Raw genomic sequence first — 18,929 nt, forward strand, 5'->3', positions numbered from 1 at the left:
GCAGATTTGGCAACCCTAGGCTGAAATGATGGGGGAAGGGAGGACAGCAGGAAGGGGCAACACAGGGAGGAATGCTATTCCCCCTTGCTTCTCTTTCCTGGAGACCTGGGAGAACAGGGTCCCAAGCGTTTGGCTGGAGGACACCTGCATGTGACCAAGGCCCACGGCAAAGGGCAGCAGAGCGAGAGGGGCCAGAGTGGTGTCCTTCCAAGCGGAAAGTCCCACACTGTGCACACTGGACTCTGCTCCGCTCCTGCGAGTCCCTCACTGCAAACACACACTTGGCCAATGCCGTTTTATCTCTGGGGTGGGTGGTTGGAGGGAGGGAAAGGCCGTCCAAAACTTCCAGCCGAGGGAGCAAGAGACTCCACGCCTCTGTTGCCTCCCCAGGAAAGGGGCCAACCAATCTGCAAGCTTTCAGGCCGCACAGAAATTATCTTCAGACTAAGGGGAGGCAGAGACACTTGAGGAATAGTTCCCTGCGGCTCTGAAGCTCACCTATTACGTTGTGAACCAGGCCTTCTGTTAACCGTCCTTGCAAATCTTGTCTCAGCAGGGTAACAGGACTACTACCTGCCACAATTCCATAACAGGATTCGACTGCCTCTGAGCACATATTAGGAGTGGGCAGAGGCTCCCAACCATGGGGCAGACCCATTCATAAGGGTGTCCCAAGGACCTGCCTACTCCCAGCCCAGGGAGAAATCTCAGGCAAAGAGCAGGGAAGCTACACAGGCAGGGACGGCAGCACAATGGGGCTCAATAAGAGACTCAGAACTAGAACCTCCCCTCCCTGGCCCAGGCCAACCCAGCTCAGTACCTTGGTTCTGCAGAGACTTGAGCCCAGCCTGGGCCTGGATATGCAGCTCCTCCAGGTGTGGGGGGCGGTTGCAGGGGAAGAAAACATTGTCAGGCTGCTCCTCACCCGCCTTGTACTGGACACTCAATCGCTTGTTGTTGTCGGACTTAGCAGCACCTGCAAGCAGAGAATGGAGGGGGGTGCTTAGCCTGGTGCCTCGTTGAGGTTGTCGACAGCCTCAGAACAGGGCCAAGCGGTGATTGCCTGAGGCCATTGAACAAAGTCCATGTGGGATGTTGCTCCTCTGGAAATTTGGATTCTAATGCATTCATGATGGATACTCAGGGGTGGCCAAACCGTGGCTCTCCAGATGTCCATGCACTACAATTCCCATGAGCCCCTGCCAGCAAATGTCCAGGGACTGCAATCCCCATGAGCCCCTGCCAGCAAATGCAATCCCCATGAGTCCCTGACAGCAAATGTCCATGGACTACAATCCCCATGAGCCCCTGCCAGCAAAGCTGTAAATCATGCACATCTGGAGAGCTACATTTTGACCACCCCTACTCTAACACAGAGACAGGGGCACTCAGTTGCTTAAGGAACCTCTCTCCCCAAGAGGCTGGTGCATGTTAACTGCAGGCTTGTCTGCTCAGACTGGCAGCAGCTCCCCAAGGCCGAACCCCTTCACATCGCAGAGAAGCTCCTGGTCCTTTTTTAAACCTAAACAGTTCTGCAGGGCCTGCAAAAGGGAGCTCCTCTGCCAGGCGTTTGGCTGAGGTCGACCCAAACCATTGCTTCCAATTGGCCCCAGCCCCCCCCCCCCACTATGACTGCTGCGAATCTACTCAACCCACTGGGTAAGAGTTGAGCTGAGGCTCTTTTGCAGTTCCATTATTCTCTCATGTTACTGTTATTATCATGTTAATTGTTGTTGTTGTTATAATATTATAATATTGCTGTTATCGCTTCTCCTGTTTCCTGTAAACCGCCCTGAGCCTTTGTGGAGGGTGGTAAATGAATGAACAAACAAACAAACAAACTGGAGATGCTGGGTACTGAACTTGGGAACTTTGGCATGCCAAGCAGGTGCTCAGCCATGGGGGGTCACAAACCTTCCCATCTCTGCTCTGCAGTAAAAGGCTTCCAAATGTTTCCCTGAAGGGAGTTACACAGCTAAGCTTTTTAATGTCTTCCCTGTGATTTATACGTTGCTTTGGTGGCAGGAAAGCAGGATGCTCCTTTCCCAAAATAAATAAACCAACAGACACAGCCAGAGAAACTCCTGGGACTCAGCTGGGCTTGAACTCCATCACAGCCTCCTGTAACTATGGCAGCCGTCTGGATCCTCTTACAGTCATCTGCCCTCCACCGGCACAGGTGAGATCTGACACCAGCGTTGCCCCTTCCCTGCCCCATCTGTCCAAAGCCTATGCCTTTAAAACAAGGAAACTGAATCGGCAGCGGCAGCAGCTCAGGGCAGGATCACATGACTGATGCCAGGAGAATCTGAGCATCTTGTGCACCCACAAAGCAAGGAAAAAGATTGAACAGAATTACATCAGGTAGACCTTCCTTTTCACACTGCTACCATGGTTTGCACAGCCTCTGAACTAGCAATTCAGCTGCTGTTATTCTTCTCTGGCACAGAGAAGCAGCCACTGAAACACACCCCAATGCCTTCTATTTTTAAAATCCTGGATTCTACTGAGAAAGGGTTCCCTCGTCCCCAGGAGAGAAAAGGGTAATCTCTTAAATGTCATCAATAAGACAGTATAGAAAGGCACCAGAGAAGAAAACCCCAACATTTTCTGCCTACTGGGAGTAATTCCTCCCCAATATGATCTGCAATCACGTCTCTCCATCTTTCCTGGGACCCATGAAACCATTCTCCATGCTTCCACGTTGGCAGTCTTGACGGGCAGAGCAAACACACCGGCCAGGAGCTCTTAGAAAAGTACACCAGAAATAAATTGCCAGGGGATGAAGCTGGCAAATCACAAATGGCTGGCGCTTGGCTTTCCAGCCTAAAATTTTGGCACCGAGAATCAGCGCTCTTGTTTTTAAAAGGAACAAGTTTCTAGTCCTCTGCAGTGGCAATGTATATTTCTCTTTTAATACAGCTGGCTAATGCTCTGCATGGAACAGTGAGGCACCTTGTACCTGCCTAATGAGACGACATAAAAGAAGTGTTTCAGTGGGTGAAGTATGGCAAACAGCAGTGGGCACTGTGGTAGGACCAGAAATGTTGAGGTAGGGCCATGGCACAGTGGTAAGCGTGAGTGGCACATAGATTGTCCCAGATGTGAAAGACCTCCCTCCACCTGAGACCCAGGGGAGCCACTGCCAGCCTGAAAAGCCAACACTGACTTCAATAAGCCAAGGGTCTGAGTGACTATAAGGCACGCGTGTGTATTCATAGGAAAGGCTGACTGGAAAATCCCTGTTTTTAACAGGGGCATTTCTGAGAACAGAACATTTCTGAGAGCTGCCCCATCATTAAACTAGAGATGTAAAAGGAAATTTTGAAATGGGAAAAATAACATTTTGGGGAATGGGGACAGAACTTCCGGGAAATAACATCTACTGGAATGTGTATCTTACGTCTAATTAACCCTGAATTTATTTTACTGCTTCAACAAGGTAAAATGATTCCTTTATAAGTTAGTTTATAAAACTGTACTATAGAACTGCCATTCCCAACCTTTTTTGGGCCACGGTCCTTTTAGGGACTCTCCTCAGGTCCCAGAGCCCCGTGGGGTAGGCTGGCTGCTTGCGCAGTGAGCCAGGCTACAAAAGGCCTAGGCTATGAGTGAACTAGCCATACTCAAGGTACCTTGACTTATATATACACAAGACAGACTTCTAGAACATTCGACCAAGAGAAGCCTACGTGGTCATTTTTTCCCTTGAATGCATTAATATAAGCCAACACAAATTACATGATTCCCCCCCCCCGACAAAGGTCAAACCTTTTAGCAATTAATGAAGCCATGTGACAAAAAGGGTCAGTCACCAGGGCCCCCCTCAATCCTTTGGGCTCCCTTTCTCACATTTTTCCACCGATAGCCCCCTTCAAAGGTGCCAGGGCCCCCCAGGGCTGCTATAGAATATTTATTGAATTTAAAATTATAAATTCCTTACTTAAAAACAAAATAGCATGTATACTCAGTACTAGAGAAAGGGCTGCTAACTTTTAAACTCTCAGATTCCTTATCTTAGTTTTTGCCACCTAAGAGATAGAAGAAATAAGTTACAAAATCCTAACATACCCACCTGCTCAACTCATAATAAAAAAAATTGTCTTTAGATATAACCTGCCGGTTTAAGAAGACAATCTGATAACGATTAACTGGTTGTTCCCAAGTCTATTGGCCATACTGCTTGCATGGGAATTTCTGCCAGTAGCCCTATTGTTTTTGCCATTTCTCTCCAGGGAAAATTATCTGGGGTGGAAGAATCCAAGAATGGAGACTGTTCCAGGACAAAGTAAGGAACCCAGATTATTGGGCTGTCACTTGGCAGGGACAGCTATCCTTCCCATAGAACTCTGCTTTACAAAGAGAGTCGCCTGCTCATGCACATGAGACCGTATCTCACATACCCTGCAAGTGCATGAATCCACTTTACAGAAAGCTAGACCAGTGGTCCATCTAGGCTAGGAGCCTTCAGATCCCTTGCCTGGTTTTGCCAGCTGTAGGTGCCAGGAACTGAACCAGAATCCATCTTTGCATGTTTGCCTATTGGACTGCCAGCGTTTGCTTGCTTACGAGTGGCTGGCTGGACCACCCTCGTGAAAGATCTCCTTGAATTGCTTGTCCAAGGTCGCCAAGACCCCTCCAGGCTGACTCAGCATCTGTGTGGACTCTGCCATTCACTCCCCCAGCAGATCTTTGTTCTCAGCCCAGCAGGAAGATCAATACTCAGGAAGCCGCTTTCTGATATATTCATGCATCCATCCCTCCTCTCTTCTCAGGCAGAACCAAAACAACACAGATTCTCCACCACCCCAATAATTTCCACTCTTAAAGGCAAAGACAACAGCAGTGGAAGCTTGACTCTGTGGAAGCTACACAAGTGTGAGTGTGTGTGGGGAGGAGAACAACATGCAAGATGGCAAAAGCACCCAGTAGAGAAGATGCACAACAACCAGAAATGACAGAAATGCCTGGGGCTGCAAGCATATTGTCTAAAACACTGCTTTTCCCTTTGCAACCACTGTCTATCCACATGGAAAGCCGTGAAGATTTTGTCAACTGATTTTTTATACTGTTGGCTGACTATTCATTGGATGCCAGCCTTAGTGGATGAGCACAAGAGGTGCTGGGGCCCGCTTTCAGAAAAAAATCTCCAGCCCATGCATATGACTGCTACCTTGGACCACTGACACTTGCCCTAAGCTTTCAGGTAAGCTTTTCTCCCCACGACTCACAGTCCAAGTCCTCCAAGCTAAAGTGCTGGAGCGTGCAGCAGCCTGCAATTCATCCCGAAAAACAGACCCGAGCCTCACCAGCCAGAAGGAACTTTGTACATGCACACAGTCATTCTCTTTCACATTCGGGATTGGCTCTCCAAACGAGGACTCTGCCAACGGAGTACCCGGTAAGTTCATCATCAAAATACACTAAGTCACAGAGTTGTAGGCGGTCGGAACAAAAACAAAGGCTCATTTGTGCTTGAACCCCATCATCCAAACCTCGGTTAAATGCCTCCCTCCAGCGTAGTTGTCACAGGGTGGCCCACTGGCTAATGCTCAAGTGGTTGGTCTGTCCCAGGCTGAACGGGGTTTGCAAGGTCGAGGATTCTTGACCAAGCCCTGCTTGAACAGTGCAAGGTACTGGCTGACTTAATATGCAATATCCTTTTCTGCCTATGACTATCTCTACAGACGAGTCGCCAAAGACGAGGGAGACATGCAGGGCCACCCTAACATTCTCCCTCATCCACTAAGGTTATAGAAAGGCATAAGGACAGCTCTGTAACAAACCCACATCCCCAAAATGAGTCCATGAAGTTGGTTATATTTGAGCCAAGGTCACCAGGATCTTTATATATATATATTACAATATTTAGAAATGCAGAATGTTCAAAATCATAAAGACTAAACGAAATCCAGACTAAACTGGCAGTTTTCACCAATTCTCCCTTCCTGCCCCCCCCCCGCCCCAAAATTATGCCTCAGGATTTCCTTTTGCTCAGAAACAGTATTTCCTAGAGATCAGGGGAAGGCAGGAAAGATCCATTCTGCTGATGGGAAATTTAGATTGTATCCAGCCTAGATATTGGCCAAGAAGCCCTTCCAACAGCCCTGTAAGGTAGACCAATATTGCCATAACCCTGCTACAGGGGCAGAAAAGCCTTGCCTCGGACAATCGTGTGAGCTTAGGACTGAGGTGACAACTCTGAGGTGCGGCGGGGAAGGGGGGGGGGTTGTCTGAGGTTAAGCCTACCCAGTTCATGCCAGCTCTAACCACTGGATGTTCCTGCTTCTTGTGGCAATGGGTTGACCTTGCATTGTCACTCTGGGAGCGGCAGAGAGAAAAGAGGAGGCAAGAGCAGCCCCCTCCCCACCCCAACATCCCCACCCGGCGAGTTCCTGCCAAATCCGATTGGGCTCATTCTCTCTGCCTGCAGCGGCCGGCGAGAAAAACAAAATGTAAGGAGAGACGGGAGGGGGAGAAGGGGCCAGCAGGCGGAGCGAGGCGGCAGAAGGGGGGCACGGGACCCCCCACGACCCCGAGAACCGCCCCGGCCAGACCACCACCCCCCCCGGCCCACAACGCCAGGCGGGCGAGTCGCTTTCGTGCTGGCCTCAGCAATACCCGGCGGGGGGGGGGGGGGGGGCGGCGGGCTAACAATGGGCGGAATCCGGCCTCTGCCGGGCCCGGGAAAGGCGGGAGATACTCTAAGGCAGGGCGCCGCCCGCGCCGGATAGAGAGGGGGGCAGAGGCGGCCCCAAGGACTCCGCGGACGCCCCGCTCCGGCCCAGACCATCACCGAGCCGCTGCCCCCACCCATGCCAGTCCTGTCCAGTCCAGGGCTGAATCCTGCCCCGCCCGCGGTCCAGAATCCAAAGCTGGCGCTGGGGGGGGGGGGGGCGCTGACTCCCGCGCAAGTTGCGCGGCCGAGCAAGCTGGGCAGCCCAGTCCCCCGGGCGCTCCCGAATCGACGTGCCACAGCCCAGAAGCCGCCGGAGCCGCGCCAGCCCAGCCCCGCGAAGTTGAGCCGCGTCCGGCCGCCGGCGCCCTCCCCGCTCACCCTTCTTCTTGAAGAGCGCCAGCAGGGAAGGCAGGTTCCTCCCGAGGAAAACCACCATCCCGCCCCCGTCGAGGGGCCGCGGAGCCCGCCAGGCACGCCGCGCGCCTTCAGCCGCCCCTCGACGGCCACGCACCGCGCCGCTTCGTCCCTTTCTCCTTCAGCATCCTTCGGCGGGGCGGGCGGGCGGGCAGGGGAGGGACGGAGGGAGGCGCCAGCGCGGCCGACGGGCCCCGGAAGGGCGCGGGGAGTGCGGCGAGGTGAAGCCGTCGGCGCTCCCGCCCGCGCCGCTGGTTTGAGAGCGGAGCAGAAGCCCCTCCTCCCTGCGCAATGACCGGGGTCAGATTACCCCCCCCCCCCGCGTTGGAAAACCGCTGGCTGCGCACCGTCTGTTTAGGGCGTCCTGGAAAAAAGAGTCTGCCTGTGAAGGAGAGGGGAGGACGGGCTGGTGCCGGCCCTGGATTTTAACACAGGTGTGCAGGACTGGATTCCCACAAACACTTGGTCTTCCCTTGATGCCTGGCAAGGTGAAGGAAGCAGGTGGCCAGGTCACTACTGCAACACCCTGCCAGGCCCCTACACGAATCAAGTGACAGGAATATGATACATTCAGGGGGGTAGCCTTGTGGGTCTGAAGCCAAAGTTGGATGCCAGTGACACTTTTAAGACCAATGAAGTTTTGTTCAAGGGAGAAGCTTTCGTGTGCAGGCTCCTACCTTGAATAAAGCTTTGTGGATCCTGAGAGAGCCCTGATATTACAGTTCAGACAGAGCTCTCTCAGCCTCACGAAGAAGAGATGGTTCTTATATGCCTCTTTTCTCTACCCAAAGGATTCTCAGAGCAGCTTACCATCGCTTTCGCTTTCCTCTCCCCACAACAGACACCCTGTGAGGGAGGTGAGGTTGAGAGAGCCCTGATATCACTGCTCGGTCAGAACAGCTCTATCAGTGCTGTGGCGAGCCCAAGGTCACCCAAGGCTGCATATGGAGGGGGGGGGGGGAACCCAGCTCATCTAATTAGGAGTCCATGCTCCTAACTACTACACCATGCTAGTAATGAATGTATGGACTGGAAGCAAGATTAGGATTAGCTCCCCATTAAGAGCATTTTTGGTGGCAACTTCTCTGTCCCTGTGTAATATGTGAAATGCCCCTTCATTCCCCGGTTTGCAACCACCCCAACCCCCACAGCACCAGGTCAATGGCAGAGAACCAAATCACCAGGGCAAACCGGCTCCTGCAAGCGGCAGTGCCTGGGATCAGCCTGCCCGGGGGAAGAAGGTAACGTAGCACTCTGGTTGCCTGTTGGGACCAGGGGCCAGCCAGCCAGATAAGTTTCCAAACAGAGAGATTTTTCCACCACTGCTAACAAGCACCCAGTACACACAGCTTAATCTGAGAGGCACAGTGGTTTTGTCAGGCCTGCAAAACCACCACACAGTTGCCTGGGGCTGTCTTCAGGGCCTGGGTCAGCTTCTTTCTCCAAGTGACTGTTTAAATTAAGAGCAGAAGGGGAGCCCTGATCAAGCAGCTTAGGAGCTCACCTAGTCCAGCATCCTGTTAAATGCAGCGGGCAACCAGAGGGCCAGCAAACAACTTGACCCTGCCTCCTAAAACTGCTATTCGGACATTGGCTGCCTCTGTAGAGGTGAAGGATGTAGTGCCTTTTCATTCCTCAACAGCCATCACCACACCTACTGGCAGTAAATTCCAAAGGTTATATTACTTATATAGAGAAATGTTTTTTTTTAATCTGTCCAGAGTCAACTTTATTGGGTGTCCTCAATTCTATTAGGGAAGAGGCAGAAAAAGTTTTTCCCATCTACTCTTTCCGCCCTATACAACAATTTATATACCATTAATATTGTGTGTGCCCCCCCTTAGTTTCCTTTCCCCCCCCCCCCTAAACCATAAGGTTCCAACTTCGCTATTTAGCCTTTCAGGAGGGAAGCAGCCAGATTTTGGAAGCTAAGCAGGGTCAGTCCTTGGAAGGGAAACCACCAAGGAAGGCTCTGTAGGGGAAGGCAGCAGCACCCACCACCCCAAGCCTAGTCAGAGGACAGGTGTGTGGAGGTGGAGGTGGGGGAGCATTCTGACATTTGAAAGGATTCTGAAGAATCCGCATTTGACTGCGGTTCCCATTTTGTCCCCCCAAGAGGGATGCACTGTTACACTTGGTATGTTTTTCACAATCAATGGATTGCTATATTTGGGGGGACCAAAGTAAACTTCTTCTCTTCCTTCCCCAACATAAAACACCATATGTTTATATCCCTTAGCAAGTTTACACTTTATTTTTTACATTTAATATTTCTAAATATATAGCATTCACTGAGCAACAGGCTATTATTTCATGGGCATTTTGTACATTCGGCCGATGCAAACCCTGAAAGAGGGGCATATAATGCAATGTAGTTTGGAATGGTATATTTAAATGTTTTCCGCTGGTGAAGACAGCCAAATACTCCACTTCAAAGAAGATGATGCTCTAAGATGCCTCCATGCTTGAAAGGAGAGGAAGCAATTGATTATATATTTGCTCATTACTCTCCTGTGTAGACACCTTTATTGAACCAAAGATGTTACCCAGGCAATTTAATCTCAAGTGAATAGGAACTAATCCAAATTGCTGATTTTTCATATTGATCTCTGGAATCTGTTAACCCTTTTCACGATCCTCTATGTTAATTTACTCTCACACTTTGGTGTAGTGATTAAGAGCTGCAGCTTCTAATCATGTGAGCCGGCTCTTCCACATGCAGGTGACCTTTGGCTAGTCACAGTCCTGATAGAGGTGTTCTGACAGAGCAGTCCTGTCAAAGCTCTCTCAGCCCCACATACCTCACAGGGTGCCTGTTGTGGGGAGAGGAAGGGAAGGCAATTGTAAGCCATTTTGAGACTCCTTCTGGTTAAGAAAAGTGGGGAATAAAAAACAACTCTTTTACATCAGGATTGGGTGGGCAACAAGAACATTTCAGAATTCAAACTTGCTCTTGGTCCTATTTTTGTGATGAAATATTTGAGGTGTGACCACTGTGTACCTGCTAGAGGGGAGCTCTGGCCTTCAACCCATTTATGTTTGGTGCACCAACCTGAACTAGATGTCTTTCTAAAAGTCTATGTGTACCAATACATTCAGAAGGGTGTAGCTCCACTTTGTATGGCCCTGTTTCTCCTGCTCTCCCCCGATCCCCAGCTCTCTTTTTGGAGTAAATTCAGCTCATTCACACTTGATCTCTCTGCAAAGCTCCCACCCTTCATCCCCAGCTGAATATTCATCAGAGAGAGAAAAGATACACAGGCAGGTCAGGGCATACCATCTGGCATGCGGCAAGAGCCAGGGCCTTTTCATAACTTTAAGGAAAACTCTAAGAAGCCGGGGCAGCTGCCGGGCCTGGAGACAGAAGGGAGGCCGGCTCATTCTTCTGGAGCAGTGGCCGTCTGGCGGTGGTGGGGTCCGGACGAGGGGCCCACATTGAGGGGAGAGAATCCCCGCAGGCATGCGGAAAGCTCTTCTGGAGACTGGCTGCACAGGTGTCTGGCAGCATTTCAGCACAGCGCTGATGGACGCAGGCCCTAAATTCTCACGTCTCCATCTTTTAGGCACCTTCCACATGCAAACAAACAAGGAACTGAAGCGGATTTCTCCTGCTATCCTGCTCTTCTCAGAGAGTTACAGAAGGACCCAAAGCAAAACTCAGGGCCTCTGTTTCAATTCCATGTTAATTAGGCAGCCTGTAAATGCTAAGCAGGTCCCTGCAGAGAATCACCCATCAGGCACCTTTGTTTTTGAGTGAACACCTGTAGGAACAGGACCCTCGTATTGTACAAGAATTACCCCTGAGGGACCCAAGATTAGTTGGGGCTCCATGTTGAGGGTTAGTGCAATGAGCATCCATGGTGTGCTGTTGTGTAACATCTGAAGTGGCCCGTCGAGATGCAGTCCCACTGGCAGAAACTGACCTAAACTCACTTTTCTACCAGGCAAGCTGTCAAATGCTACGAGGATGGGGTACTTGGCTTTCTGCTGCTCCTCCTCCCACCCTGCCCTGGCTGAGCTTTCCCTGCAGCTGCTTGGCTCATAGAGAGGCTGAGTCCCGGTCAGGTGATACAGTGGAAGCCACTAACAAACCCCCTTCTGGAAAGCTGCAACTCCAGTTGCCTCCCTCCTCGTCCAAAGGCAGGAAGAAGCCGGAGTTCTAGTGCACAGTGCGTGCTTGGCCTTGGGTTCGTTTGCAGGCATCTCCGCAGAGAGCATTTGAAAGAGTAGAGCTGGGAAACAGACTTCTGGGGGTGCATCCTTGCTGTCTTCCCTTCCTCCCAGAATACTGAAGCATCTCCCCAAATCCATTTCAGAATCGAAGCACTCTGCTCATCGGCCCTTATGCAGCTCACTGGCCCTCCTCACTGTATGCTTCTCGAGTCATATTTTGCCTACTCTGTGACTGTGGAGGGTGCCATAGCAACAGCCGTCTTAGCCACCGGATGGACCAATTGTCAGGCTGAGGCTGAGGCCACGCCTCCCATCCCATGCTTTTGCACACCCAGTTGCTTGCCGCTTCTCCAGGCTTCAATCACCCATCTTGGGGGACTCCAGTCCGGAGTTTCCTTTCCACAGGACAGGCATCGGAGATAGGGTGTGTGCAAATGCTCACGTACTAGCTGCCGACCAGGGTGCAAATGCTCACATGCGTAGCCTTTGGCTTCTCTGGAAACGTCAGGGGCATTCTCAAAATAGCCACACAAGCTGGGCAGGCACCAGCAGGCAAGGCCAATCTGGAGGCTATGGGTCTGCCAGACGCCTTCCACAGGGGAACCGTTCCCCATCTGCTGCCACAGAGAAATGAGGAGCAAGGGAATCTCTCGCGCCCTGGCTGCACAACACTCACGTGCCTCGGATTATGCCGGCTCTGGGCTTGGAAACACCCTGCCACAATAGACGCACAGGTTTTTTAAGTGCCAGAAGACTCTCTGCCGGGTTGCTGCCATCCTGCCTTCTGACATGCATTAGGAGCTTATTGGATTCTGAGGCCTGGTTGGGTAGGTTTTGTTTGGAAAGACTCAGAACAACCCAGGTCGTCTTGCAGCCTGCAGCTCTGTAGACAGGCAGGCTTTGGCTTCCCTGCTCAAGAGGGTGTGCCTACACTGCAGACAGGTTTAAGTCTCACACCCTCTTGCAAAGGATCCTTGAAATTGCAGGTCGATGGTGGGGAGACCAGGAGTCTCTGCAGGACAGTTCTCAGTGTCCTCATTATGCCTCCCAGAACACGGGGTGGTGGGGTTGGGGCTGGTGGATTAAAATGGTACAGAGTGTTGATTTGCTTCTATGTCCTTCTCCAAAGGAGACTGCCCTGCCGAAGCTATACAATCCTTCCCACTTGACTCATGAAAACTGAAGGTTTTTTTAAGGTATCATAATCTATACAGGGCACCGCTATAGGCACACACACACCCTGCAATCGATGCTACCTCTTTTGCAAATATCTTCCGAGACTGATTTGACACCAGAACACCAAAAGGAAGAGGCAAAATGCAGTCCACAAATAGCTGCTCGCTTCCTGCTCTGTTTAACCTTCACTTTTCAGCCTCTTGTTTTGCCAAAGACATGCTCAGGCAGAGCTGATGCATCATCCCGAAAACATTCTTGCGCACTAAGCCGCTTCCATTTGCAGCAGCTGGCTGAGAGCCCAAGGCCAAATCCCGACTGAACTCACCATGGCACCAAAACCCTGCCAAGGGCAGTTCTTCTGGCACTTCAAGTCCAAAGCCAAACCTGTTTCCTGTTTCCAGTGCAATTCGTGCAGGGCTCTCAGGAGGCACAGGCCATGGCCAGCCTCCGCAATGATGCCTGGGCAGCGTCAGCGTTTTGTTTATAGCAGAAGCTCAGCTTGCAGGCTTCTCTCTGGAACTCACAGGATAGTCTTACGTGAACCCCTCCTCAGCCTCAGTCTTCCCTTCCGCAATATGGGGATAATTATAGCGGCTGACTTTCAGAGGCTGTCATTAATTATTGCATACCATCTATTATGATGGCTCACGCACCACCCTGGGGGCAAGAGGAGGAGAAGTGGGGGGTGGGGAAACCAAGAACATTGAAGCTATTTTACATATACACAAGGTGTTGGATTACCAAACAGCCCCACACCCTTCCTACAGAGTGTTTCCAAACAGCAACCTCCCTGGTGGGTGGCTGGGCTGAGCCATAAAGGGGCAGGGGGCTGAGCCATGATCAGAGACACCTGAAAGCAGCTTATTAGGAATGCCAGGCCAAGGCCCTGCCAAGTTAGGAGAGGGAACGCATGGACAGCTCAAACTGCTGCCCTACAAGTACGCCCCTGATGGCGCATTCTCACATGCACCATTGACTCGATCCTACAGTCATCATCAAGTGGGAGATCCGTGGACTTATCCTGTCAGCTCACATGCAACTGCCAGGTATCAGGTAGACATTAAGTCTGTGCACACCTACCTCTACATCCCAATGCAGCGTTTAGGACAGGGGTAGTCAAACTGCGGCCCTCCAGATGCCCATGGACTACAATTCCCATGAGCCCCTGCCAGAACCCCTGGTTTAGGTTGTTCTGGGCTGATGAGGTTCTGTAAGGTGGTGGTCCCCAACCACCGGGCCGCGAAGGCCCTGGCACTGTGGCCCGTCAAGCTTCTTACTGTGGGGGGGAGAGGGAAGCAGGGTCGCGCATAGCGCATGCATGCATGTACCATGCGCGGCTGAAAACATGCATGTGCAGCACTTTTGCGCATGCGTGTTTTTGGCCGTGCATGCGCAATGCTGGGCAATCGCCCTCCTTGCTGCCGCTGGTCCCCAGCCTCAAAAAGGTTGGGGACCACTGTAGGCCAAGGTTTCTAGAACACGCAAGGCTCCATCACCACATGGAACTCACAGCTACATGCACAGAATTCCAGGCCAAAGTCTTGTTTGCTCCAAGCACATTCCCCACCAGTAGCCTCTTTGCTCTTCTGACATTATCCTTTATTTTTAATTTTATTCTTGTATTTATACCCCGCCCTTCCCCGGAGGCTTCCCAGTTAAATTTCCTGCCAACAGCAGGCCAGAAGCAGCAGTGAATACAGACAGTTCTAGCCTGGGAGGGGTGCTCCGGTCAAAGGAAATCCCTGCCACAAAAGGTCAGCTCTGGGGAGGCCTTGCGAATTTCGCATGTTCCTCTTTACATACAAAGGTTATTTTACACAACAGGGCACTTGGACCAGATGTGTTGTTTGTTGCCTGCACGCTTTATCAACCCCCCAAGCCCTGCAGTTCTAACAACACATTCCACTCCAGATGCATCACATCACTTGGACCTGGCCAAAAAAGACAGCGCAAGGGATTTCTTTTGTGACGTGCAACAAAAAACAGCTAGGGGTGTGTGTGCGTGTGTGTGCTTTTGAAACAGCAGTCATGAGACCATCCAGCACGGATGAGGTCAGGAGTCCAAAGTTTATTGGATGCCAAAAACGGTGCGATAGAAACAATTTGTCAATGAGCGCGAGCAGATCAGGTTATCCTGGACCGATCTAGTGATGAGGAAATCCTTGCATTCTGTGGAAGCAGAGGCTAGGCTGGGCTGCACTAGGGTACTTTGCACGTCTTGGTGGTAGAAGGTGCCATCTGGCCGCAGCCAGTTTACAGCAGTCTCATGGGGTTTGCAAGGCAGGAGACAAACAGAGGCAGTTTGCCATTGCCTACCTCTGTGCAGCAACCCTTCTCTTCCTTGGCAGACTCCCATCCAACCCTGCTTAGCTTTTGAGAGCTAACAGGTAAACTTTAGCCACCCAGGTCAAGCCATCTTTGTAGGAGAGATAACCAAAGGCACCCCAAAGATCAGATAAGCAGGAGTTCCCAACAAAGTGACCACCAGCACCTTTTCTGATGCCCATTGAGTATTTTTAGGAAGTGGGTGTGGCCAAGGAGGGCTTTTGCCTAGCAAGGCTTCTGATTGGCTGTGCAGAGTTCTTTAAATCTTGCTTTGGCAACAGCAGTCACCATAGCACAAAGATCTTCTACACTGTATTACTGAACGTGAGCTGTCACAGTCATTTTGTGGCTGGCCCCACCTCTTACAGCAGCCATTTTGGGGCAGCCATTTTGCTGCTGCATCCACTATGTTGTATCAGAATTCCAGATTACCCACAGGCTGAAAAAGGTTGGGGACCCCTGAGCTACAGCAATCAGGTAACTTAAGGCCCCGCTGATTCTGAGGAGCTTGTGATGCTCCCCTCCCAGTTAAGAACATAACCTCCTCTATCCTCAGGTCACTTTCTACTGACACTCCTAAGGCCAGGGCCTTTTCTGCACACAGAGGATAATGCACTTTCAATGCACTTTAGAAGTAGATTTTCCTGTTCTGTGCAGGAAAATCCAGCTGCCAAAGCACATTGAAAGTGCATTATCCTATGTGTGCGGAATAGGCCTTGGAGTCTCTGTTGCTTTCTGGGGAACCCGCATGCTTGGACCCCAGCCTCAGCAACGCTAGCAGCTCCCCAATGTTCCAGCTCTACATGGTAGCCATCAGAGCGCCTTTGCATCTCATTCAGTTGACTGACTAGGGAGAAAAATGAGGCAGGAGGGAGGGAGGGGGGAGAAGCAAAACAAAAAAAAGAAGAAAAGGCCTCTGGGGAGGAAGCATTCACCAAAGGCATCCCATCCTGGAGACAGCTGATTACTTATTTTGGGGAGCTGAAGGGGGCTTCAAAGAGGAATTGCTACTCAGCTGCTGTACACACATACAGAGAGCCCTTTAAGGCCCAGCTAAGCAGGTTTTGCAAGTTCTTGTATTCTGTTGCAACCCAGCAAAGTATGTTTGATCAGCAGCAACCAAGGGACAAAAGAAGGCTGCACGTAGTCCATGGGATAGGAAATCTTTCTCTGACTGGTTTCAGTTCTATCAAAAATGCTGTCTCCACTCTCATCTTTCAGGCTATTACTTATATAGAGGGGCAAGGCTGTGGAGTGTTAGTTCTGACCTACCAGTAAGCCAAGTGTCAACAAAAAGGTAAGTGTCAATTTGGGCCCGCTCAGGCCTGCTGAGCTTTCCAGATATTTGCACGAAGCCAGAATCTTGAAAGCTCATGATTATTCTTGTTGAAACTAATTTGATAGGCTGTACACTGATCCACAGAACCCCCAAAACTCCACCCCCAACTAACAGGCGGGCTTCCCATTTCTGAGAAAAGGCAGGCTCTGCCGGCATTCCCAGGGGAAAGTGCCCGAACTAGTCCTGACCCAAGGATAGCCCCCAAGCTCCCCCCTCCCACAGTTCCATCCTCCCAAGAGAAAATGAGCAATTAGACCACACAAACAAGCAAACAAGGCAAAGCAATAAAAACAGTTACAATCAATTAGCTTTCCCAGGCCCTCTCTCCACTGACAGATGACAATACACAGAAGGACAATGGAAACTGACAGCTGGCACCCACAGGTGACCCCTCATTGACAAATGGCAATTGGCAGCCAGGCAGATCCTGAAGGTAGGGCTTTCAAGGCAAGAGACATTCCGTGTGGTTTGCCATTGCCTGTCTCTGCGAGCCTGGACTTCCTTGTGGGTCTTGCCTGCACCATCCAGATCCGGGCAGCAACTTTCGATAGACTAAATACCATCAGACTAGCCTGCTACCTTATCTATGGGATTTTTGGCACCCTTATTACCTGCCCTCCCTATTATCAGTATTTTTGTACTCTTACCCCACAAAGGGTCCCCGTGAGCAGGTTGAAAATTGATGGTGTTTAATCATATATAATATATATGTTTATAAGAAACCCTAAGTGGCTTACAATATCATCATCACCTCCTCCATTTTATCCTCACAACAACCCTGTGAGGCTGTGAGAGCATGACTGACTCAAGGTTACCCTGTGAGATCCTGGGATAGAGTGAAGGGGTCCCCTAGATCAGTGGTCCCCAAACTTTTTATCACCAGGGACCAGTCAACACTTGACAATTTTACTGAGGCCCGGGGGGGGGGGTAGTCTTTTGCTGAGGAACGTTGCTGCCGCCAGAGCCCCTGCTCCACTTGCTTTCCTGCCGGTGCCCCTGACTTCCCGCCGCCCACTGGGGGCGCTGCCAGCAGCAGCTACGCAGTGCCACACTGAGGGGGAGCCCCAGCCATGGCGGCTGCTGGAGAGCACCAAAGGTGAGCTGGCGGCAGAGTGGCAGGGCAGCCCCCGAGGCAGCAGTTGGGGAGGAGGATGAGGAGGAGCCGCAACCCAGTACCAACTGATCCACAGACCGGTACCGGTCTCTGGCCCGGGGGTTGGGGACCACTGCTCTAGATCACTCTGTATTGGACTCCCATTATAAACAAAAACCTGCCATCACAGCTTCACACGGGAGTGGCTACCAAAAGCTGCAGACAAATGGAGCTGGAAACTGCTGTGAGGCAATGCACAGACCACTTCCATCTTTGTTTGGCTGGGAGAACAGGGCAGCCGAGAAGAAGATGGATCTGCAGAGACCCAGTGCAAACCTGCCAGCTTTGACAGAACTCCTTCCACAATCCTGCTCTGCCTTTGTGGCCATAGGCTGAAGGGCCCTGAGCAAGAGCGCCCCTCTGGCACCTGTCAAATCTGCTTGCTGGCTGCTTGACTGGCAAGTTAGGCATAATGCAACTGGCATCTCCTTTTGCAGCTTTCCTTCCAGGTCCTCCAGGCCCACTGCTCCCTGGGCCAGCCTCTTCCAACCATCCCGCCTTCAAAAGCCGTCAAACAGGTTTGAGCGTAAATGCAGACTTCCTGAGTGGAGTGGGAACTGGCAGACAGAGGGAGGTGGCAAAAACCAAAGTGATTTCAATTTTTGAAAGCACGAGGAAGCCCTGCCACTTAGGAAGGCCCTTTCTAGCATGGAAAAGTTGCTTGGGGTGAGCACAAGGAGAGAAGCACATGGAGATCTCCAAGGAGATGAAACCCCAAGGACAGTACAGTCAGTGGATAGTGCCATGACTTAATACAAGGGTGGGCAAACTGTGGCTCTCCAGGTGTCCATGGACTACAATTCCCATGAGCCCATGCCAGCTGACAAGGGCTCGTGGGAATTGTAGTCTGTGGACATCTGGAGGGCCACAGTTTGCCCACCCCTGACTTAATACATGTAGAGTCTACTGCACACCAGCCTGGTGCCAGAGAATATTTCCAGTGTCAGCGGAAAGCAAAGATACAGCATAGCACGGATGCAATATTTCCACCAGAGATAGACATGACAGCCCCTCTTTGAGCTCTTCTCTTCCACAGAAGCATACCTAACAGTCAGCAATTGGTCTGTTTTCCCCTCCAGCACAAGTCTATAGGTGGGAAGCAAAATATCCACAGAGCCTGCAGCCAAGACTAAACTGCTATAAAAAGCAGCGTGTTCCAAAATAGCACATATGATGAGCACTTGGTACCTGCAACATTACATAAACAGGTCAGGGTCCCAGATCAAGAGCCATAGAGAGCTTGCACGAAATGCACTTCCTTTCCCACCAAAGGAGTCCGCTTATACTTTGAGCCTGCAAGGGCGGAACAACTAATTGTGAGCATGAAAAGAGACTGCATCACAACCGGCCTGCACAAAAGCAGACAACTTTCTATTGGTAGGAAGAACGGCCCTCAAATCGCAGCCAATTTATAGCGACCCTGTAGGGTTTTCATGGCAAGAGATATTCAAAGGTGGTTTGCCATTGCCTTCCCCTGTGAAGTGACCCTGGATTACCTTGGTGGTCCCCCACTCAAAAACTAACCAGGGCCAACCCTGCTTAGGACGCAATCGGGCATTCAAGGCAAAGGCCCAATTGACCTGGAACATGCTCAGAGCCAGGCCTGCAGCTCAAGCAACCAATGTGCAGAGCAGCACAGTGAAGAGGGGTGCTATGTAAAGGATGGTAAC

At 51.1% G+C, this 18,929-nt stretch overlaps 1 protein-coding gene across 3 annotated transcripts in view; it reads right to left on the bottom strand.

Moving 5' to 3' along the window:
* The window catches only part of NHSL3 (NHS like 3), a 76,282-nt gene that overhangs the window by 14,919 nt on the left and 42,434 nt on the right, over positions 1-18,929 (bottom strand). For 2 of the 3 annotated variants that reach the window (XM_077337367.1, XM_077337368.1), the window contains exon 2: positions 821-976. In XM_077337367.1, the coding sequence (XP_077193482.1) occupies positions 821-976 (156 nt within the window). Of the gene's footprint in view, positions 1-820; positions 977-7,057; positions 7,322-18,929 lie in introns of those variants that run through there. The other variant, XM_077337369.1, reaches the window with a different exon arrangement.

This window comes from Paroedura picta, chromosome 5 (genome assembly GCF_049243985.1).
Source record: "Paroedura picta isolate Pp20150507F chromosome 5, Ppicta_v3.0, whole genome shotgun sequence".
Taxonomy (NCBI): domain Eukaryota; kingdom Metazoa; phylum Chordata; class Lepidosauria; order Squamata; family Gekkonidae; genus Paroedura; species Paroedura picta.